We start from the raw sequence: 22,810 nt of genomic DNA on the forward strand, positions 1-22,810 counted from the left end.
TGATTGGTTAAGGTGGCACGCTTTTTGCCAAAGTTCAAAGTTTGCCGCATCAACGCTCAATTTGGGCGAACTAGACGCGCGAATGAGGCGGAATCGCGTCTGCCGCGCTAAACGCCTCATTCGCGCCACGAGACCTCAAGACGCGCGTCAACGCGTCTTCACATTGACTTAACATTGAAATCACTCGCGCTTGACGCCTCTACCGCAGCTGGTGTGAACGCAGCAGGAGACAACATAGTGACAAAATGCGATCTATAGAACAGTTTATCCGTTTAAGGCTACGGTAGAAACATGACATCGACTTCCATATAAGAAAACCCGTGGTGAATGTAGATAAAAACGGCTCATTTTAACGTAATAAATACAATACAGTTCATTATTTAAAATCTTAATACAGCACTGATAATATAGTTATGTATATTATATTGCATTTCTGTCAAGAGATCCGTCTAAAAGTTACACAATGCACCTTTAACATTTCAACGATTTAGACGCCTAAACATATTTATGATTATGAATGTGTATGTGTATACACAGGTTTGGCCGGACTAAATGTTCTTGCAAATACAGTATGTGAAATATGAACTACTGACTGAGTGAAGACATTTGAAATGGTCTTTGCTATTTAAAGGCTCATAAATCAGCTAAGCCATGCTGCCTGATTTAAACTTAATAATGCCAGGATGTCTCTGTGAAGGTTAAATTTAAAGGCAGAGTATAGTAAACATCATTATCTTATGAAAACCTGGGTGTCTTTTGGAAGCATCATAAAATAACTTTCTCTCTGTCTCTGTCCTTTCTGTCTAGCCATTGGTGTCCAGATGTCTCTGGAAATGTTAGAAAAAAGATTCTGGTCCGTAGCCAGTCAGGTACCAGTCTAGTGCATAACACTTATCAATTGCTTACAGTTGCTTCCTGTCTGTGTATTTGTGTTTGCTTTTGTTGTGTATATGTGTGTCAATATTTGCTTACCTTGGGGACAACAAGGACATAATCAGAATAACAGCAAAACCTGACAAAAAAATATTAAGCGTATGTTAAAAAATGTAAGAGTTAGGTATATATCACATATCACAAACATTATATTACCACAAGAAATTCCCAACAAGGATATGCACACAAGCTTGTGTATGCATACTGTACGTGTGACAGTTGCCGGATGGGACTCATCTGTTTAAACATTATGCATTGTGTTGGTGGGAGGTGAAGACAGACATATTGGTATAAGATATGTCGTTCCTCACCTCAGCTGTTGTTTGATGTCTCAGCAGAAGATGGAAAAGTGTTGAGGGAGCTGTGAGAGAGTATACAGGATGCTTATATAAATGTAGAGAGGATGCAGTATGGCTGCCTACAGCCTCCCAAGGGAGGCCAGTCTTAATTTTTCTTGCACCTTATAGGACCTCCCTGAACACTTTTTCACTTCATGTGGCACATCACCAATGTGTCTTTTTCTTACTCCTGCAGTTATACTAACTAATGCCGTATTTAGTGATGTCAAAGCTTTACTGTTTCTTGTCAATTCATGTTTTTCTTTATTTACTGTTCTTTCATATTACCTGGATGGACATCAGACTAATGACACAGATGTATGTACTTATGGCAAATAGAAAAATGAATACATTATACAATAAATTCTTAATGAATATAAATGCTGTTTATATTCTGCTCTCTCTCATTTTCATAGTGTTCAGCAGTAGATGGTCTTTGTCCTATGAGCTGTATTGATAATGCTGTGAGTACTGTTGTAGAAAGAGATTGTGCAGATGTCTGTAAGAATATATATCATCATCCCTCAATTATTTAATAAATGCCTCTTTGTTTTTTTTCCGCACAGGATATTAACTGCTTTGTCACTGACAGTAATGGCTTCATCATCATTTCTAAAGACAGGACTGATGTAAGAGCACTTGAGGGTGTGAAACGACATTTGCAACCTATTTAATTTCTGTTATGTAAAACAGAATATTCAATAAGCGAATCTGTTTGTTAGGCAAGATTTAATTTCACTCGAAAAATGCTGGGTTATTTTCAACCCAGCATTGTGTCAAAACGGGACGAACCAAGTCGTTGGGTTAAATTAAACCAGAAAATGTTTATATTTGACCCAACAATGGGTAAAAACAAGCCAGCATTTTGGGTTGAAACATTCCAGTAGAGGTTAAATTATAAACCAGCGCGTTGGGTTCGTCCCTATTAAAACAGGTCCTTAACTCTTTCCCTGCCATTGACGAGTTATCTTGCATAAAAAAAGTGTTGAAAAAACTGATTAATTTTTATGTTAATCTGCATACCGCGAATATCCACTAGATGGCTCACTTACCCAATTTATGAAAAAACTGAAGCAAAAACGTTATTTACTAATTTTAAACTCTGTGTATGTTTTGATAATCATTCTGAGTCTGATCGCTAACAAAATTCCTTTTTAAAAAATGCAATTATTTCACCTTTTTGCTAAAAATGTATTTTTAAATATTTAAAGCTCCCGTTCTGTCTGTGATTTTGAAGCTTTAATTGTGTTTATAGTGGGCAATATAACATGTGTTCATGTTTCACGTGTAAAAAAACACGGTATTTTTCACACAATTGACTTATCTGTATAGCGCTGTTTTCACTGTCCTCAAAACAGGCTGATGTCTTCCTTGTTTTGTGAAGTCCCTCCTTCAGAAATACGTAACAAGTTCTGATTATGTAGTTTGTTTAGTGTGTTGTGATTCGATAGCAGCTTAGCTTAGCAGAGCCGTTTGAGCCAAAGCTGGTGACTGACGTATTCATGTGGGTGGAGTTTAGTCAACGAACTATTTTACTGACGTCATTAAAGCAGGAAATAGAGGGCTGTAGTCCAAATCGTCCGTTCGTTGTAGGCTTTTAAAGAGGAATTCTATTGAAGAAAATATATCGCCTGGCAGTGAACTTTGAGCTTTATCATTTTGCAGGTATTATTTGCTATTATAGCAACATTACACACTAACTAGGGTTTAAAAAATGGTATCAGGAAGAACGTGACCTTTAAGAGTTTATAAGCAAAGATAGATAGGATGAAACATTTTCTCCGTTTTGTTTGTTTGTTTATTTGTTGTTTGTTTGAAAGCAAAGGGTCTGTTCTTTCATTTGATATATTTGTATGTTTATACAAAAAAAAATCCTGGAAGGCATTTTGTGAAACTTGTGAAAATCACAAAAAATACTGCTGGGCAACATTTAAAAAAAGGCTGGCGGGGAATGAGTTAAAAAGGAGTTTGTGCTTTAAATAACACAGAATAAATAGACTGCACTGTTAAAAAAAATTGCAGAATTTTTGTCAAATTAACATATATTTGTACGTTACTTTAATTAAGTTAAACAATTTCAACTTGAATTTATAAGTTATGTCAACTTTTTTAAGCCAAAACCTAAAACAGTAGGTTGAATTGACTTGCAAAACCAAGTTGTTTTAACTTCATGCTGCATTTCTTTTTACAGTGTGTGTGTTTAACGTTGACTTAGTAAAGGCAAGTAACTGTACTGTGTAAATGAATGAATGAATAAATAAATAAATATATGAGGTGTTTTCCATTATTATTACATGGCTCGTTGGAATTAATGATTCTGATTGGCCAGTCGCGACATTTGCAGGTTTGTTATTCCCAAATAACCATTCGAAACCAATAACACGCGGTAACACAGATTCTGCAAATCTTTTGACAGGTACAGTTTCTTATTACAATTAAATATAAATATGTCTTTTAATATATATGACATTATTTTTTACAAATGATTAAACCAAATACTGTGTTTGTGACATTCAAACGTCTTGTCTTATGTTTAAACCGAAAGTAAACGGGTTTTCCTCTCGGAAGGTCTGAATTCGTTAAAAATGATCAAATAAAATACGTAAAATCAATATTTAATGTTCCTTACCTGCACTGTAAATAAGCTGGATAATGTACAGCCTATACATTATCCCTTACTTAGTGCAACTTGTATGGAGAAGAGAGATGGAGAACAGTGTAAATATAGAGAAAGCCTGGCTGAATAATTTAGGATGCTGGGTGCAGTAAATTGATTCTGATGCAGGCCAGCAGCCTTACTGAGCCAAAATACTGTTTAAAAGTGAATTTAGTGGTTTATTGAATAGTGAACAACAGTGCAAGTCAATGAAATCATTCTTGATGACGTGTCTTTTCTTCCTATTGTGACCAAGATAGTGAAGCAAAGTAAGTAATAAATAATAAACGACTATAAATTCTTGAAGCTACATGTCTCTGTGCTTTCTGTATCTGCAGGTTGGCAGGTTTCTGGGGGAGGTTGATGGCTCGGTGATGTCACAGCTCTTAAGAATGGGCATGTTTAAGAGGTGTGAGAACTTTTCATTTTCTTCAGAAGATTATATAATGCTCTTTAGACAAAATGTGGATTAAATTGAGTCACTGTGTGTATGTCTGTTTCCACAGAGTTTCTCTCTATGACTATCAAGCCATGTGTAAAGTGCATTCTCACTCGGCGAGCAGTGCTCGACCCCTGCTCAGCGTAAGCACCGCACTGCCAGTTTTAATAACGCCCACCAGAACCCAACAGTCAGATACGATCAGCGTTACATAAAGAAATACACTTCCTTTTTTTCTAGGCTATTTAGGGTCTGCTTTTCAGTCATATTGCATGCAGAATCTGCCTGAAATATCATCTTACTGGTATTTAATTAAACTAATTTGCGTGACTCCTGTCTATTTCCATGCAGTTCATACTAAATGAGTAAAGGATAATAGGTCAGGGATGATGTAAATATAGACTTGACTCTTACGTCATAAACCCTCAGGATTGGTTTGTCTGTTGGTTGTCTATCCAGCTGTAAGTTAACTTTAAAAATACATTTTCTCTGTAGTTGAATGTGTATTTATTTCCTTATCTGCTTTTCGCCCAAACTCAGCCATTTTATAACCTGCTGGCAGCACTGAAATGGTTTCTCTCAAACTTCCTATTGTAAGTAACTTTTCTGCAGTTTATACATCAATGACTCAGTTCAGCCCTTGTAAAATCTGACATTTACTCTTTGCCAGGTTTTTACTGGACTTCAATATTTACACCCTGTGGCAGTCAGATCACTTTGTGGAAGGTATGTATGGGCTTATTAGAAATCCCATTACTTCAAAATGTCTGTCTGTTTGTATTGTTGCTCTCGTCACCCTTCATCATCTTCATCGCATGCTCTTCCATTTCTTTATCCTCTTCTCATCTTGATGTGTCACAGCGAAGAGCTCATTTCATGCATGTAAGTCCGTCCAGACACGTGGTTGCTTTAGCTAAAGAAGACATCATGAAAAATACAATATGGTTTAACTACAAAGATTTTCTTTTTCACTTTAGCCAGTAAGAAGTCAAAGGGAGGCCTTCTGCAGCCATGCGACACTGAGTACCCCAGCTTCATCTATGAGCCGTCAATCAAAGAAACCAACAGCATCATTAAGTGTGGGAGATGCCAAAAGTAAGAATAAACACTCCAGTTTGTCCTCTCTTTGATTTACTGTGATGTTCTGGCACCCTCTAGTGGTAAACATGTCAATATACTAGCAAACAGCTTATAACAGACTACATATTGATGAAGAAATATACACTGTCAGAAATAAAGGCACACAATTGTACCCTTTATGGCACTTGGTTTCTGTTTTGTACCTTTACAGGTAACATAATACAGTGTTGTACCTTTTCTGGGTACATTACTGTACCTTAAGGACCTATTGTGTACCTTTAAAAGTACAGGTAAAAGTTTTGTTCCGCTAACATTTAACTGCTACACAACATTTTGTGTTGTCCAAAATCAGCACATAATGTGTTAAAATAAATAACACAATGTGTTAAAAAGCATAACACAAAACAATGTGTTAAAAATGAACACATCCTTTCTTAGAGTGTATTAAACCTTATTTGGTCCTTAGGGTATAATACTGTACCTCAAAAGCTACAACATTTTAATGTGTTGTATACACATCACATAAAGGTACAAAAATTTACTTTTAAGGGTACCTGTACCACCCTAGTGACACAAAATGTACAATTTTAAACCCTTTTTTTCTGACAGTGTATGGGTGATTCTCACGAAAACTTGGTTTTAAAAATGTCAAGCATGAAAATGTAAAAATTGCTTACATTTACTTTTTTTCCCACCAGACATTGAAAAACAAAGTCTGGAGTAAATGTGAACATTAATTTAAAAACTTTTACTTATCATTTAACACTTTTTGTAACATAATTTAAAAAATTAGTCCTAAAAAATCTCATTACCGCAACAGTCAGAAAACATCAACACTGACATATTTTCAAAATGACATGACAAACCTGAAAGAACTTAATTTGGAGATTCTGCACATGCATTTAAAATCAAAGTATTATGCTTCTATTAATTAAATTAACATTTAATAAGCATCTGTTGCGGTAATGATAATCAAAATGTCATGTAAGCATTCTGACAAGACAATATTTCAAATTAACTGTAAAAAAATGATCTTACCTGGTAGCCATCTTGAAGTAACTGGTCCATGTGCTTGGTCACTCAAAATCAAACTTTATTAAAATTCTGTATGTGTGCTTGAACTGTTCTCAAAAAGTGTTCAGAGGAGGAGAACATCAGGCATGAACACATCATATTCCTAATTTTTCTTCATTATTATTATACATGAATATTCAGTAAATATTTTTTCTGTCATCTAAAGTAGTCTAGCAAAACATCCATTTATTTTTTTCTCAATATTTTTGTGTTAATTTGATTAAATTACAACATAACGCATGTTCAAACACAGCCGGACACATTGCGGTAATGAGAATTTCAGCAGAAAATGAGATCAAATTTACAATTAAAAATTCTTATGTTGAAATCACACATTGTGCAAGGTAGAACACAGTATTGTGTTAATTCTGATGCTTTTTAATGTTACTATATTACACATTTTAAAGCTAAAATCATTAGTGCCGTGGGGTTTCAATGGTTTCGTGAGAATCACCCGTATAGCTTATATTTTCAACAAGAGAGAAATTATTTGTAAAATGTCTTACTTCATGGGGGCAATTATACAGTGACCTTTTAGAGTGTTTTAATTGAATTTCTAATTTGGATGTTTTTTCTGTTTCAGTAATTTGAAGAAAGGATGTGTTCATTTTTAACACATTGTTTTGTGTTATGCTTTTTAACACATTGTGTTATTTATTTTAATGAATAATGTTGTGTAGCAGTTAAATGTTAGCGGTACAAAACTGTTATCTGTACTTTTAAAGGTATACACAATAGGTCCTTAAGGTACAGTAATGTACCCAAAAAGGTACAACACTAAACAGTTTAGTGTACTTTTGGTGGAAGTAAACCTTTTATGTCAAACTCTAAAAAATGCTGGATTGTTTTCAACCCAGCTGGGCAAATATTGGACAGAACACACCCATGGGCCAAAATGACCTAATCCTTGTAACACAGTGGTGTGTTCTTTCCAATATCCACCCAGCCTGGCTCAAAAACAACCCAGCATGTTTCTTTAGATTGCATGAAACCGACAATACTTTTGTTTTGTCAATGTACATTTTTATACTGATCCTAACAAAAAGCGCTTGAGTAGGCCGTGTTGCTATAGCAACCTTAGCTAGGTGAGTGTGACGCGTACATCCTTTTGCGTGTAATCTGAATTGGTTCCTGTGCAAAATATTTACTATGGTATTTTACCTGTAATGTACTTTAAATGAATAACATAGTTAATCTTTTTTATTTGTCTTTCTACTTTTTTATTTGTTATGGCATGTAGGATGTTTGTGATTCATCAGGTTCCTGACAGTAACCTGTTGTTGGTGGTGATTCAGGCAGATTGTGACTGTTCTCGACAGTACTCACCTATTACCCTGGAACCCAAAGAGGTCAAATATATCCTTCCAAAGAGAGAAAATCAGAGATAAGATCTCCCTAATAGCTCAGTTATGTCTACTAGGCAACGAGATTAAAATGAGAGCAAATGTTAAGTCTTTTGCAGCTCAAATGTTTCTTCTGTGAAAAATGTCACAAATGTCTACACTGAAATTTTAACAATAACAAAAACTGAGCTCAGATTTGTCAAGTCAGCAATCAAAGGTCAATATTATTAGAGATTTAAATTGACCTGAAACATTTATGAGGACATTACATCAGGGGTTCTCAAAGTAGGGTCCAGCGGGGACCCATCGTGGTCCGCAATTCATAGCTAGGTTGTCCGCAATTCTATAAAACAGATCTCTTATTCTAAGTTTATCAGTATTTAGGTTTAAAAATCTACAAAACAAATAGTTCAATAGCATCTGAGAGTGGGAAGCATATGCCTAAAAAACGTTTTTTTTATATATATATATATAAGGGGTTCCTTGAAACTTTTCTTTCCTGGCTATATCCCTGCTATAGTTTACTTTACCTATACAATCTGCATGAATATTACAGCTCCATACGCTTAAACAGTTGCCTCATTTGTTTCTATTTTTATTTATCTTAAGCAATTTTCTCTAAGAAACCTCTAAGATCAAGTTCAACTCCATCAAATCTCCTGAGCTATGAAAGCGCAACCACTGAGCAATAACATTATACTCAGAGTTAATTTTAACTTTAAAAAGTCATATTTAAAGTCATATTGTTATGCTATGTTACTTTATTTTTTCTTAACCTCTATGCACACAACGCCTCAGTAAAATGTGATCGAATGAGATCTCAGAAAATACGAAGACGGCCTGAATCTTGCCACGCCTACCACCCTCAGGTACAGTAAATATACACATAAGCTAGATGAGTATTTAGACATCTACCTTTCTGTCTACCCACAAAATACATTGAATACATTTATAAAGTCTACTTTTCTTCTTTTTCTTTTCTCTGGTTTCAGGAAAATGCCAAGGACTGCGGTGGAGCTGCAGCAGTCAGCCTGTCCATCATACTGTTCCTAGCCTGTTTATTGATCTCTACACTCATCTGTCGATGACAGACCGTCTACTAAATTTTCAAAAGACAGTCGATATAAGGGAACACTTTCAATTCAGCATGCTGTTTATACAAGCACTTAAACTAGAACAGAAGATCTTACTTTTTCTACGTTCCAAAGTCATTAACATCAGGTGTATGTAGCTGCATTAGTTACATTTTATACGTTTATAAATTTTGTAAAGAATGACGAAATTCTGTGTGACTTTGACACTTGACAGTGTGTTTTGACACTTGTGTCTGAAGCTTTACTGACATCATAGATGAGAATTGGGTTATGTACAGCATGTGACCTTTGAAGCACTTCGTTCTCTGTATGAGGCATGAGAAAAGTGTGCAGAAATTATCATACCAACTGTAGGCTATAGGTGTGTATGTGTGTGTTTAATAGAGGTGACTATTAAAGTCATTGTTATGTGAATATGTCATGCAAAGATTATTTGGGAAAAAATAAATATTTTTTGATTATTGTTATTACTACTATGCATAATTGATTTAAATGTATTTAGCATTAGTAATGTCTTTTTTAAAGCTGCCTGACTGAAAAATAAAAATGTGTTATATGCTTTCTTGCATAAATTAACTTTTTTAAATTGAAGTGTATATGTGATTTTTTTTCCCGGTGTTACCATGCATTGCTGCTGTTTGATGGTTGAAGTGTTACTTTAATATTGGTTACAGGTGTGCCATGTGTTTTATTGCACACCCAAAACTTAAATCTCAAAATATTTTTGTTTAAATGGTAATCAAAAGTATATGGATAAATAAAAGTAGTTTGTCCTATAAAAATAGTATTTTTTATCATTTTATTATATATTATATAATATCCCTAAAGAGGGTATTGTAGGCTGTCTAAATATTTGGAGACATATATTTTGGTAGTAAAATAAAAAGATTTTTGTACAATTTCTAAATAAGTCTAAATAATGTATTATTATAGGGAGCAACTTTTATTTTGGAAAGTACTCATCAGCTGTTAGGGACTCTTAATTTGTCACCGTGTATGGAGAGGTGGGTCAGTGATTGAGCGCAGCTCCGCAAACATCAACCTGAATAGAGAAATAAACATGAGCGAGCACTGAACGCGCCTCTTTCAGTCTTTACATACAATAGACGGCCATTCAACTGGCCTTCATTTCATTCCTTTTCGATCCTCGACTATCCTGCAAACTGTCTAATCTGGAGGAGGACGGGGAGGTAAGAATTTAGAAATGTAATCGTGAAATAAATCTTACATCGGTGCTGTAGTAAATCACCAGCACGGACTGACAGTCGTAATATATGTGATACAAGAATAGATGAGTGACGACATCGCGATGCTAGCCTGCCCGTCACGATGTTGTCTGTTGTCTTTTATATAGACGAGGCATTTCGGGTTTTATTCAGTAAACATCCCGCATACACTGCGTTTGCGTTTGTTTTGTAAACCTGTCAAAGTGCATGTTCACGCTCGCAAGGTCACGCGACGCGAGGCCGAACGCGCTTAAACCATTAAGCGCGTTTTTCTCGTTTGAAATCAATGGCCGCAACATTGAGCAGGTGCATGCGATGATCACTATTAGCGATTATGCTACTTCAAATGCTATTAAACGTAAATGTTATGGTTATATTGTTGTGGATAATACTAAACTCAATTAATTTGTAAAAAATAATATTATTAATTTAAAAATCTACGTTTATCATTTATTGACACAAAATGTATTTACAAAGTATTTAACAATAAAAAAATAAGTTGTTACAAATACGCAACTTCATAATAATGCAATTTTACCTGGTTGGCACATTTGGTAAGGTAGGCCTACCCTTGAAGGTGCGTTTATTTGTTTTGAAAGATCTTTGTTTTGCAAACGATTTTCCTGTCACAGACTAGCATGGCCATGACGGGAGGCATGGCAGCGCCACTCCCAATGAGCAACCATACACGAGAGAGAGTCACGGTGGCCAAACTCACGCTGGAGCACTTCTACAGCACCCTGCTCACCCAGCACGAGGAGAGGGAGACGAGGTAACCATGGCAACACTGACCCGCCACACCAGCTGCTTCTAACCGCAACACGCTACGTATCATTTGAATAAAGCGTTCGTGATCACATTCGATTACAATAAAGCTCTTTTGTTCTGGCCATTCATGAAGCAGCTGTCTTCTTTGATCTATTTAGGCAGAAGAAGCTGGAGAAAGTGATGGATGAGGAGGGGTTACCTGACGAAGAGGTGAGAACTTCCACACGTGCACTCTAGACGAAAAATGTAGAGCTTCTTCTCCTTTAGATTTTTAAGGACATCTATAAACACTTACAAAATTTGCATATGGAAGATAAAAACATTCACAACTTAAAGTGCAAATCTTTTCTGTTAAAGGATCGATGATTGTTGTTTTTGATTAAAGATAAGTTTTGTGTTTTTGCTGTAGAAGAGTATGAGGCGCTCTCTTCATGCTCGTAAGGAGACCGAGTTTCTGAGGCTTAAGAGGACCCGCCTGGGGCTCGATGACTTTGAATCCCTCAAAGTGATCGGTAGAGGAGCATTTGGAGAAGTGAGGATTTTAATTTTTGTGTGCATAGCATAAAAAATTATTCAATCAAAAATAAGTATTATTTTTCTCAACTCACTCGTCATTTTTAATTATTTTTTTTACTGAGTTCAGTGCAAAATTCTGAATGTTCTGTTTTTGTGGACAATGCAATACTTTATATTTTGCCCTAAATGAGGCATTTTAGAAGGAAGTTTATTGATGTGTTTCTGGCTACCTTTAAAGGGATACTCCATCGTTTTGTCATATTAAGCTATGTTATTACCTTAACTAAGAAGAGTTGATACATCCCTCTATCATCTTAGTGCGTGCACCATAGACTGTAAAAAAAGATGGACGACGCATGTTCGCTCTCTTCCATTGGTGAAAAGTGAAGCCGCCAGTGTCCCGATATGGCGCTGACATCTTGGGTCTTGAGTCTGCGCAGTAGCGATTTCGGGACCATTCAAACCAACCATTTGAATGTACATCAGCGTGATAAAAACTAGAGCAAATGACAGAAACCAGCTTCGGAAAAAGATAATTGAAGTGCAAAAGTGTAAATTTTTTAGTTGGTCTCAAGTCCCATTGAAAAACACGGGGAGGCGGGCTTTATGACCTATACTGGGACCAGTCACTGGGGGTCGATCGAGACGTTTTGGCTTCACTTTTCAGGGCTTGTGCGGCACGCTTGGCTACGATCAAATATGGTGGCACAAAATAAAACCTGGCGCTTTTCTAAGCGGGTTAAAAAGGGTAACTATAATGTATGGCGGAATAGCACTTTTGGGAGTACTTTGACTCGGGGCAGTAAAAAGTCACACCTGAAAAATCTGCTCCCCGTTTTACTGCGCCGAGTCGAAGTACTCCCAAAAGTGCTATTCCGCCATACATTACAGTTACCCTTTTGAAAGCGCCACTTTTTATTTTGTGCCGCCATATTTGATCGTATAACTACTCGTTTTAAATAGGAAAAACGTTGATGTGTTTGGTCATTTCTAACTTCATCTCTGTTTGGCAACACCGAACAATGAACTGGGCTAAGCTAAGTGCCACCAAAGTGTCGCCGCGCGCCACAGCGACCAAGTGCACGCACCAAGACGACAGAGGCATGCATCAACTAGTGTTGGGCGATATGCCCCATTTTGAGATCGTCCTATCGTCAGCCTGTGAGATCGGCGATACACGATAGTATCGGGGGGGCGTGGCAGTAGTTTACTCATTTTTTATTTGTTAATTTTTTACTCATTATAACAAGTCACTGAATTGGTGGACAAAAATGAACAAGAGCACCACCGTCATGACCGCAACCTTCTTAAAACTGATGACATTAATGCGAGCGCGTCATTAAAACCCTAACCATGATTACTTAATAACTGTAAAAACATGTATCTGCGCACGCGCACACGCGTGCGCGCACATACAAACAATTCAATGCATTTGTTAGGTGCTGTTGCAGAAGACTACACGTCTCAGTGGTGCTCTTAGAGGTGCCTTTTTAAACGCATCGGTCCAGCTGAACGGGATCATATTTATAACACAATCATATATTAAACACGAAGGACGTGTTGCTACAACTTATTGAAATGCATATCATAAACAGGATTAATACCTAGTGATCTGACTTCGGACAGAGCGCAGCATTCTGCACATACGCGAGAGTGAGAGAGAGGCGCCAATATGCAGCGGGTCATATTTTAAACAAAAAGTAAAGTTTGCCTCAGCTCGCATGAAACGCATTAAACTGAACAAATACATAAGGATTACTAGTTTAGTTTATGTTTAGACTTCGGACAGATGCGAGAGCGCGTGCACGTCAGACAGAGAGAAGCGCAGCTACTCATGACGCGGCATGCTGTATTTAGTGCTAGAAGGAGCCCAAGACGTGCGCATTAAGTGCAGGTACGTGCAAGAAGAAATTCTCTCTTTACAAGCTCCGCGTAAAGCAAAGCCCACAAACCCTCATGCGAGGAAAAGCATGCAATGTGGATGTTAATGTAAAACTATGATAATAATAATAACCATTAGCCAACTATCGTCATGACTATCGCCATGAAAGCCTGCCATTGGCGATATGTCTGAAGATCGTCGATACACGATACTATCGTCTATCGGCACAACCCTAGTATCAACTCTTCTTAGTTAAGGTAATAGCATAGTTTAATATGACAAAACGATGGAGTATCTTTTTAAGAATGGAACTGCTTCCTATGGTACCCAGGGTTGGGAATCCTTTCAAATTTATCGATTCCGATTCCAAATTCGATTCTGCTTATCGGATCCGATTCCTAACGATTCTTGGTTTCGATTCCAAAGGGGTGAAACGCAATCAAATCAAGCCTTTATAGATAAAAATACTTATTTTGTGCTATTACTTACAGCTGAACACAAAAAAGGAGGCTACATAAATACTCTTTTAGGATCTGCAAAACTTTTAAACCTTCCTTGCGAAGCGAGGGAGAAGGGGTCTCCATTTCAGGATGCGCAACGCAACATTACAGACAGTGGATCTACAGCGATTGCTACTGACTGTATAGACCCGTTTACTGTTTGTATACAATGATGATGTGGCAACGTATGCCCACGCAGTTTGGCAAGGGAAGTATGGCAAGAATCAGCAATTAAGCAACACAGACAGAGAAAGTTAATTTAAAAAGTTGACTTATCAAGTTTTTCAACACAGCTACCAAGATCTGTGTACTATAGTGGAGTGGATAGAAGACGTTAGCAGTTGGCCGAAAATAAAGTTGTCAGATACATATACGTATATTATATTAGTGCAACCAAACGCAACAACCAGACATTTTGATGCTACTCATGGGAAACCATTTTAATAAACTTCCTGAGTTGCTAACACATTAAAACCACTGGGGAAGAACACCACTTCTGTTGCTGAAATGCACTCGCAGGCTATTTGATCATGTGGGCTGTAAAAGGGTCTATAGCACCATTTTCTTTTGTCTTTATAGAACAAATGTAGCCAAATATCTGTCCCCAGAACCCATTACGAAAACAAACAATGGCTTTACTACAGTGGCCAAACAAAACACGGACCCATCCATCAGACAAATTTACACTGATCACACAAACGTCAGATTAAGTATAAATTTGCATTTAGCTAACTGGCTAACGGAGCTAAACAGCATTGTTCTTTTTGTTTACATTCTAAAAAGCAGCCCAACATGGCATCATCTCCTTTGTTGCGTGTTCCTAGGAGCAGGGTTTGTGTACATTTTGGGGTTTGTGATGTCACGAACCCTGGAAGAAGCTCACTTGTAGCATATCCAGCCGTTCATTTGTAGTTTATGAGAAGCGATTTCTGTTTATCTCCCTTTGCATTGAACTTTGAGCATTGCAGATGTTGTTTTTGCTCAAACAGCAACATTACAAACTAACTGAAGTTCAAATGTAAAATCATAATCATTTTTATTATTGGATAGATTTTTTAACTTTGGTTTACTTGCCTTAAAGGCGGGGTGCATGATCTTTGAAAGCCAATGTTGACATTAGAAATCACCTGAACAAAACACAACCCTACCCCAATAGAATCTGGAGCTTCTTTTGATAGAGCCGTCCAACACATACACAACACATGTAACAATGTCGGTTAGTAGACACGTACCTTACTGCTGATTGGCTACAAGTGTGTTGTGGTAGCCGGCCCGACTCCCTTTTCCAAAGTGTCAGAAATCAACTCCACCTTTAAGTGAAAAAAATCGTTGTCTTTAAAAATCTTTTGTACTGTTTTAGGTGCGCCTAGTTCAAAAAAAGGACACGGGTCACATTTACGCCATGAAGATCCTCAGGAAAGCAGATATGTTGGAAAAAGAGCAGGTATGGACTACATTAGCTTCTAGATCTAATATATACAAATAGACGTTCTTCTGTGTAGTATAACATCTCACCTGTATCTCTCTCTCTCTCTCTGGGACAGGTGGCACATATCCGGGCAGAGAGGGATATCCTGGTGGAGGCTGATGGTGCATGGGTAGTAAAGATGTTCTACAGTTTCCAGGATAAGCGCAATCTTTATCTCCTCATGGAGTTTCTTCCTGGGGGTAAGGGCAGATTTTATCGGTGTTTATTTTTTGCAAGACTACTGAGAACATTTGTGGAATGAGGAATACCTTTCTAGGGAAACTTTAATGCATTAAGACAAATGAGAGTTTTAGGTCTGGATAAGTACTAACTGGTCTGCTCACGGCATGACTATGGAAAGTCCTATTTTTAGCTGCAGCGAGGCCGTAACACTTATGCGTGTGCTTGTTCAGGAGATATGATGACTCTGCTGATGAAGAAAGACACTCTATCTGAAGAGGCTACTCAGTTTTATATTGCAGAAACCATCCTGGCCATCGACTCCATTCACCAGCTGGGCTTCATTCACAGGGACATCAAACCTGACAATCTGCTCCTCGATTCACGGGTAGGAATCTTTCCGGTTTATTCTCTTTTGTCAGACAAAAGAATATGTTTGGTGTGGTCAAGTTGAAAAGGCTGTTCTGCTCTTTGAAACCAAACACCCCGTAACACATTGTGTCTTTTGTGATTTGTAGGGCCATGTCAAACTGTCTGACTTTGGCCTCTGCACAGGCCTAAAGAAGGCCCATCGGACTGAATTTTACAGGAACCTGACACACAATCCTCCTAGTGATTTTTGTGAGTTACTGATTTTTGGATAATATTTTAATTTAAAGGGGACATTTCACAGAACTTTTTAAAGATATAAAATAAATCGTTGGTGTCCCCAGAGTACATATGTGAAGCTATAGCACAAAATACAATATAGATAATTTATTATAGGAAGTTAAAACTGCCACTTTGTAGGTGTGAGAAAAATGTGCAGTTTTTGGATGTGTCCTTTAAAATGCAAATGAGCTGATCTCTGTACTCAGTGCCGTGGTTGGATAGTGCAGATTAAGGGGCGGTTTTATCCCCTTCTGACGTCACAAGGGGTTTACCAACACTAAATAACTGGGTTTTTTCACATTTTCTAGGTTGATAGATGCACTGGGGACCCAGTTGTAGCACTTAAACATGGAAAAAGTCAGATTTTCATGATTTGTCCCCTTTAATCCTATTAATTTTATATATTTAATAAAGTTTGTATTATGTTTAATATATGAAGAGCTCAGATGCAAAACCCTCTGAGTGCGTCTGACATGCTTTCTTGTAAATGTATTTTTTTTATTAGGTTTCGGTTCAGTAATTTCACTTTAATGGCAATGAAAGGTTATTATTCATGCCTTATTTTCACAAATGTCACTTTAATCATTTATTTAAAGGTGCAGTGTGTACATTTTAGCCACATCTAGTGGTAAGATTGCGAATTGCAACCAATGGCTCAGTCCACTGCCCACCCCTCGCTTTTGAAACACATAGAGAAGCTACAGTAGCCGCCACCGGAAAAACATGTCATCGTCGGAGACAAAAATGTTTGTCCGTTAAGGGCTTCTGTAGAAACGTGGTGGCACAAAATGGCGACTTCCACGTAAGGGGACCCTCGGTGCATGCAGATAAAAACATCTCATTCTAAGGTAATTAAAGCATAACCATTCATTATAAAAAGGTCTTTGTACACCCATGATAATGTAGTTTTGTATATTATATTGCATTTTTGTCAGGAGATCCTTCTAAAAATTACACACTGCACCTTTAACAAATTTGATTGCCTTTTGCAGCAAAACCCTTTAAGTACATGCAAAACTCTGCAGTTACTTTTCACTGTCCTTTCTAAATAAAGGTAAATGGCTCAAAAATAGGTCTATATCCTAATAAAAAAATCTTGCACCTTGGCATACGCGCACCATCGTTCATCCAATTCTTCTTCTGTGCACTTAGAGGATTTTGCAGAAAAATAATTTTGGCATTTAACAGATTCTGGCAACAAACCGTATTTCTGAATGGCCTGAGGCTGATGTAAAGCAGATTTGAAGCTAAAGTGTTTCATAAACGTATAATAAATGGTGAAACGTATAATACGTGCATTCGGCCAATATCATTATCTTATTTATGACGGCGGTGGAGAGGCTTTTGCATCTGAGCTCTTCTAATATTAAGTATATTTAATTGAATATTATACGTATTGTGTAATATTTTTATGTAGAATAATTTGTACTTTTAATTAAAATTTGTCATGCCACTACTTAAGTTACGCATCTAAAAAATAAAAACTATTTGAAACCAGCTACAGCAAAACACTTTTGATTCATTCATAATATTTTAGCCATAATATTGTTTTTACAAACATTAATAGTTGTCCTGCATCCTCAGCATTTCAGAACATGAACTCAAAACGTAAGGCAGAAACGTGGAAAAAGAACCGAAGGCAGCTGGTATGAAAGATTCCTACATACAAAAATATCTTAAAACAGAAAAATCTGATAGTATCAGTGACTTTATTCCATTTCACATGCAGGCATATTCAACCGTGGGCACACCGGACTACATCGCCCCTGAGGTATTCATGCAGACGGGTTACAACAAGCTGTGTGACTGGTGGTCTCTTGGAGTGATAATGTACGAGATGCTGATAGGTTAGAAACTTTAGATATCTAACTGCTTAACATGAGACCTGTCTCCCAAGTAAGGTGCTTGCAAAGACTTGTTGTACATGCAAAAGTCTTTAGTCTCTTTGTATAAAAGCCTTTGACTGGGTCTTTCCTGCTCAAAAACAGGTGTTTGCTTTGATTTCCTGTTTCAGGCTACCCACCCTTCTGTTCCGAGACGCCACAGGAAACTTACAGGAAAGTCATGAACTGGCGAGAAACACTGACCTTCCCTCCCGAAGTCCCTATTTCAGAGAGATCCAAAGACCTGATACTTAGGTCAGAGACATTTTTGTATCGTAGCGCAAAACGTATTGGAAAAGTGAGACGATTTACAATGCAAAAACAAAACACTACTGAGATTTTTAAAGGTTAAACTTGTTGTTTTTTCAAGTAATATCTGATTGCCCAAGTGTGTCATGTATACTTGAACAAGCACATGTCAGCCATGGCTTAAGTACACAAAACCCAATTTACATTTTCTTACTTGATGTGAAAACTTTAAGGTGAAAAAACTTCATTTAAAATAAAAAATTCCATTTTGTAGGTGTTAACAATTTAAAGGGATAGTTCACCCAAAAATTTAAATTCTGTCATAATTTTCTTACTACCATGTTGTATACATTTCTTTGTTCTGATGAACAAAAGGAAGATATTTAAAGGAATGTTTGTAACCAAACCAAGCATGAGCCCCATTCACTTTCATGGTTGAAAAAAAAGAATACTATGGAAGTGAATGTCACTAAAATAAAATGAGGGTGAGTAAATGACAAAAATAAAAATTTGGTGAACTATCCCCTTTAAGTATTTTTTTAATTAATCCAACTTTCACTTTTTACTGTATTATACTGTAAACATACAAAGTATGTTTGCACTGTGTGTCAAGACTTCATTGAAAGGCATTATATGGTGATTTTTCTAGGTTTTGCACAGATGCAGAAAACAGGATTGGATCAGGAAGTGTGGATGAAATTAAATCTCACCTTTTCTTTGAGTCTGTGGACTGGGAGCACATCAGGTACATACACCTTTCTTTACATTGTTCATTCTTCATGTTTGTTTTGGCAGGATAATCTTTTTGTACTGTAGATGGTAACAATATGCTGCTTTCCTAAACACAGAGAAAGACCTGCTGCTATTTCAATTGACATCAAGAGCATTGATGATACGTCCAATTTTGACGACTTCCCAGAATCAGACATCCTACAACCAGGTAAAGACTTTTACGTTATGATTATACTTAATCAAAGTAATTTTTTGTGATGTACCGTCAAAATAAAATCTTCCTACATAATGTAAAGAACATTCTGTGAAAATATAACCTTGATATCTTTATTATTGACTGAGTAAGGTCATGTCAGTGGAACTTTGATGCTCCTTATCTAGATATTAGATTACAGACAGGTTACATATTAAAAGTACAACACTATGCAGTTTAATACACATAATAGATTGTTTATTTGCATAATTCTTTATTTAATAATACTTTCGCATTTTGGTTATGTTCCGATGTGTTTTGTTGAAAAATCTACATCCTTAAGTATTTAAAGTAGTTCTGTTCTCCTGATGTATGCAGTTTGTATGCGAGCATCAGTTAGGAATGACGCTGATCTGATGTCTGTGAGCTGTACATTCAAGACAGATTTAAAATGTAAGAAATGTTCAGCCAAGATTTAAGCATTAATGTTTTACACAGACAGTGTAAATATGATGGAAATGTAATGCACACATTTTAATACAGGTAACACTTTACATATTAGTATTAGTAAACATTAGTAAATGGGTCGGTGACAAAAATGGTTTGGCAAGATGAGAAATTTAAAAATCTTTTTAAATAACTTGTTTTTAAAAGTATGCATCAGGTATATTTCAATACACATAGTTTATTACTGTTTATGTTGATTTTATGCAATAAAAAATTACATTTGCACCATTTTTATGAAAGTTAAGACTGTATGGACCTGAAAATGTCAAATGGTGTAACCGCCAATTGCGCCAAAGAATGAGAAATATAAAAAATGTTATCCACCTTGATGGCATGTAAGCATAATCATCAAAAAATAAATAAATCATTTTGAAATATCACATGATTTAAAATACATTTTATTAGTTATTACTACATGTGAATTTTAATGTGTTTTTGTAATATTTGTCTGGACATATGCTGAAAACAGCTCTGTTTTCTAAAAAAATCTTTGACAAATGATGTAATAATGTATGTAAAAAAATCATATTACACTAAACTAGATGATTATATTTTATTCCACATTTATTATGAATATATTTATAATTTAGTTTTAAAAAATACTAGTTACACCAATTGATGCAGACCGGTTACACCACATTGACATTTTTGCAATTATCCACCAAATATTCCTTTAAAATGAAATAAAACCAGAAATTTTAGACCTGGACCTCAAAAAAGAGTATGTATGCAAGTAATCTGCAAATTTATTTTTAAATTTTAACCCCTTTACATTTTATTGAACCATACGGACACAAAATAATTAACGTCACATCATTGACCCAAATGCATTATCTAACGTGAACAAACAATGAACATTATAGTTTTTATTTATTTATTAATAATAATTAATTTATTATGTATTAATTCTTGTTAATGTCCATACAGTTATTCATGTTAGTTCAAGGTGCATAAATGAATGTTAACCGTTTAATAAATGTATTCGTAAATGCGTAAATTAACATGAACTAGGATTAATAAATGCTGTAGAAATATTGTTCATTGTTAGTTCATGTTATCTAATGCATTAACTAATTGTTAACAAATACAATATTATTGTAAAGTGTTACCTTCATGTCTTTAGGTGACCTTATCATCTGCTGACAATATTAATCTCACTCTTGTGGATGCAAAGTGTTTTATAATGGAGCTTACAATAATACTTTATGAACATTTCTATGTACATGAGTTGTTTTGGCTGACCTGCTCACCTGATCTTATTTTAGTGACAAACGTAACAGAACCAGACTTCAAGTCCAAGGACTGGGTTTTCCTCAACTACACCTACAAGCGGTTTGAAGGATTGACTCAGCGTGGAACCATCCCAACCTACATGAAGGCAGGCAAGGCATGAAACGTGCGACAACGTTAGCCTTCGACACCCTGGTATAAAAGCAGAATTAGAATGTAAATGACAATTGAAACGCAGATGTCGGCCGACGGAGGTCGTCTCTGCACAGAAGCATACGCACTGCCGCTTCGAGCTACAAAGTAGACCTGTTCTCAAAGAAGTCCCTGGTGACGGTAAAAAGAAAAATTTAATAAAGAGAAGCATAGCAATTATATGGCCAAACATAAGGAGAGACACTTTATGTCCTGCTGCTCAGCAATGAGGAAACATAAAGGTTTTCCAAATGCTTTACAACACTGGATCAAAACAGGGTCACAAATGAAAACAAAAGGGAAGTGGATACATCACCGAAGCCTTATGTTGAGAATACATAGGATGTAACCTTTCTCCTCAAACCTCTTGAGAAATCTGCAATAACGTTGATTATTTTCTCAGTCACTTTTATCTTCTTTCCCTTAGGAAATCTGTATAATGCCAAATGAAAGATTTACATTGTTAATAACTACCTGATGCTGAATATTTCCCACAAGGGTATTTGTGGGTTTTGTGCTTTTGTTTTGTTGTATAATCGTAAACATCTAACTTGAAGAAAAAGCTCGTATGGGTTATAATTCCTCTATAAGTGGCCTATAAGTGCCAGTGAGCAGCTGACCCTTCATCTTTCCCGTCCCGGTGCATTTCACACACGCACAAGCGATCTACTGTAATCGATTAGTTTTTGTTGTTTCGTTTTTTATTCTTGTTTGATTGTAAGTGTTGTTCACCTATGCAACCATTTTTGTAGTTTATTTGTAACAAATGCAAGATGTAGCTTCAATCAGTGGGTTTAGAGGGAATGCAATGCAGTTAAAGGGATAGTTGACATAAAAATGAAAATTCTCCGTTTATTCACCTTCAAGTTGTTCCAAATCTGTATACTTATTTTTTATTCTGCCATTGACTTCCAAAGTATTTTTTTCTTACTTTGGTAGTCAGTGGTGCTCCAAAAGTGTTGGGTTACAAATACTGCTAAAATATCTTCCTTTGTGTTCAGCAAAATTCTGAAGAATTAAAATTTTTGGGTGAACTATCCCTTAAGTTTTTGTTTGTCCTATCCATGATGTTGTTTTACAAGTATACACGTAATACAGGGTGAAAATAATCTGCTAATTTGCTAATTTTTAGCGTATTGTAACCAAACTAACTGCTATACATAAGACAAAGCTTGTACAAAATATTGTGTATAATGCTGGTAAACATATCAATAGATTACACTTCAAGTTTGTGTAATGTTTAAAGATTAATAATAGTTAATAGTGGTCATAAAGTATTGGCGTTATTGAGAATAACATACCAGTCGGTGGCAATTTTGTACCACTCCAATAAAGTGGCCTCTCAAATGAAAGCATCTCACACATGCTGTTTAAGCTATTTAGTGACTGAATTGTCTTGCTGTTGTGCATGACTACAATTTACTGGCCTAATACAAAGGCTGTGAGGAGAGCAAATGCTGTAGATTGATGGATTTGTCTGTAATGTAAAAGATACCTGGTGCTGGGAGTTTTACTTAGTAATATATGACTTTTGTTTTGTTATCGGTTGGCTTGATGGAAGTGTAAGAATGTGAAAGAAGGAAATAAATGTCAAAATTTATTAATTGATAAGGGCCCACACTTGTGTCATAATTCCCAATAAGCAATTTTGCATTTATGAAGACATCTACAGCCCA

General features: G+C 36.2%; 2 protein-coding genes across 7 annotated transcripts in view; both read left to right on the plus strand.

Moving 5' to 3' along the window:
* cacna2d4a (calcium channel, voltage-dependent, alpha 2/delta subunit 4a) overlaps positions 1–9,419 on the plus strand; it is a 63,133-nt gene extending 53,714 nt beyond the window's left edge. For 2 of the 5 annotated variants that reach the window (XM_055189806.2, XM_055189807.2), the window contains 13 exons: positions 808–869; positions 1,575–1,589; positions 1,688–1,735; positions 1,838–1,900; positions 4,266–4,336; positions 4,434–4,509; positions 4,907–4,959; positions 5,037–5,092; positions 5,228–5,248; positions 5,344–5,461; positions 7,761–7,881; positions 8,655–8,732; positions 8,856–9,419. In XM_055189806.2, coding sequence (XP_055045781.2) covers positions 808–869; positions 1,575–1,589; positions 1,688–1,735; positions 1,838–1,900; positions 4,266–4,336; positions 4,434–4,509; positions 4,907–4,959; positions 5,037–5,092; positions 5,228–5,248; positions 5,344–5,461; positions 7,761–7,881; positions 8,655–8,732; positions 8,856–8,951 — 878 coding nt within the window. In that variant the 3' untranslated portion in view covers positions 8,952–9,419. Of the gene's footprint in view, positions 1–807; positions 870–1,574; positions 1,590–1,687; positions 1,736–1,837; positions 1,917–4,265; positions 4,337–4,433; positions 4,571–4,906; positions 4,960–5,036; positions 5,093–5,227; positions 5,249–5,343; positions 5,462–7,760; positions 7,882–8,654; positions 8,733–8,855 lie in introns of those variants that run through there. The other 3 variants (XM_055189808.2, XR_008639918.2, XM_055189809.2) reach the window with 3 other exon arrangements.
* A 1,402-nt stretch (positions 9,420–10,821) lies between these two features.
* Positions 10,822–22,730, plus strand: stk38l (serine/threonine kinase 38 like). 2 transcript variants are annotated; one of them, XM_055189812.2, is made up of 14 exons: positions 10,822–10,955; positions 11,110–11,161; positions 11,361–11,483; positions 15,210–15,293; positions 15,394–15,517; positions 15,731–15,885; positions 16,016–16,118; positions 17,733–17,794; positions 17,878–17,995; positions 18,163–18,286; positions 18,930–19,025; positions 19,129–19,220; positions 19,584–19,658; positions 20,978–22,730. In XM_055189812.2, the coding sequence occupies exons 1-14, from the start codon at positions 10,822–10,824 to the stop codon at positions 21,103–21,105; spliced, it is 1,470 nt and encodes a 489-aa protein (XP_055045787.1). In that variant the 3' UTR covers positions 21,106–22,730. The 2 variants fall into 2 exon arrangements, with proteins under 2 accessions (XP_055045787.1, XP_055045789.1); XM_055189814.2 differs by lacking the exon at positions 19,584–19,658.
* Positions 22,731–22,810: the final 80 nt, after the last annotated feature.

Source organism: Misgurnus anguillicaudatus, chromosome 1, assembly GCF_027580225.2.
Source record: "Misgurnus anguillicaudatus chromosome 1, ASM2758022v2, whole genome shotgun sequence".
Classification (NCBI taxonomy): Eukaryota; Metazoa; Chordata; class Actinopteri; order Cypriniformes; family Cobitidae; genus Misgurnus; species Misgurnus anguillicaudatus.

Bases quoted from the DNA above. Each gene is read 5' to 3' on its own strand.
- stk38l (XM_055189812.2), top strand. From the start codon at position 10,822: ATGGCCATGACGGGAGGCATGGCAGCGCCACTCCCAATGAGCAACCAT. The intron at 10,956-11,109 runs GTAACCATGGCA...TGATCTATTTAG, and splicing joins CACGAGGAGAGGGAGACGAG to GCAGAAGAAGCTGGAGAAAG. The intron at 19,659-20,977 runs GTAAGAAATGTT...ATCTTATTTTAG, and splicing joins ATTCAAGACAGATTTAAAAT to TGACAAACGTAACAGAACCA.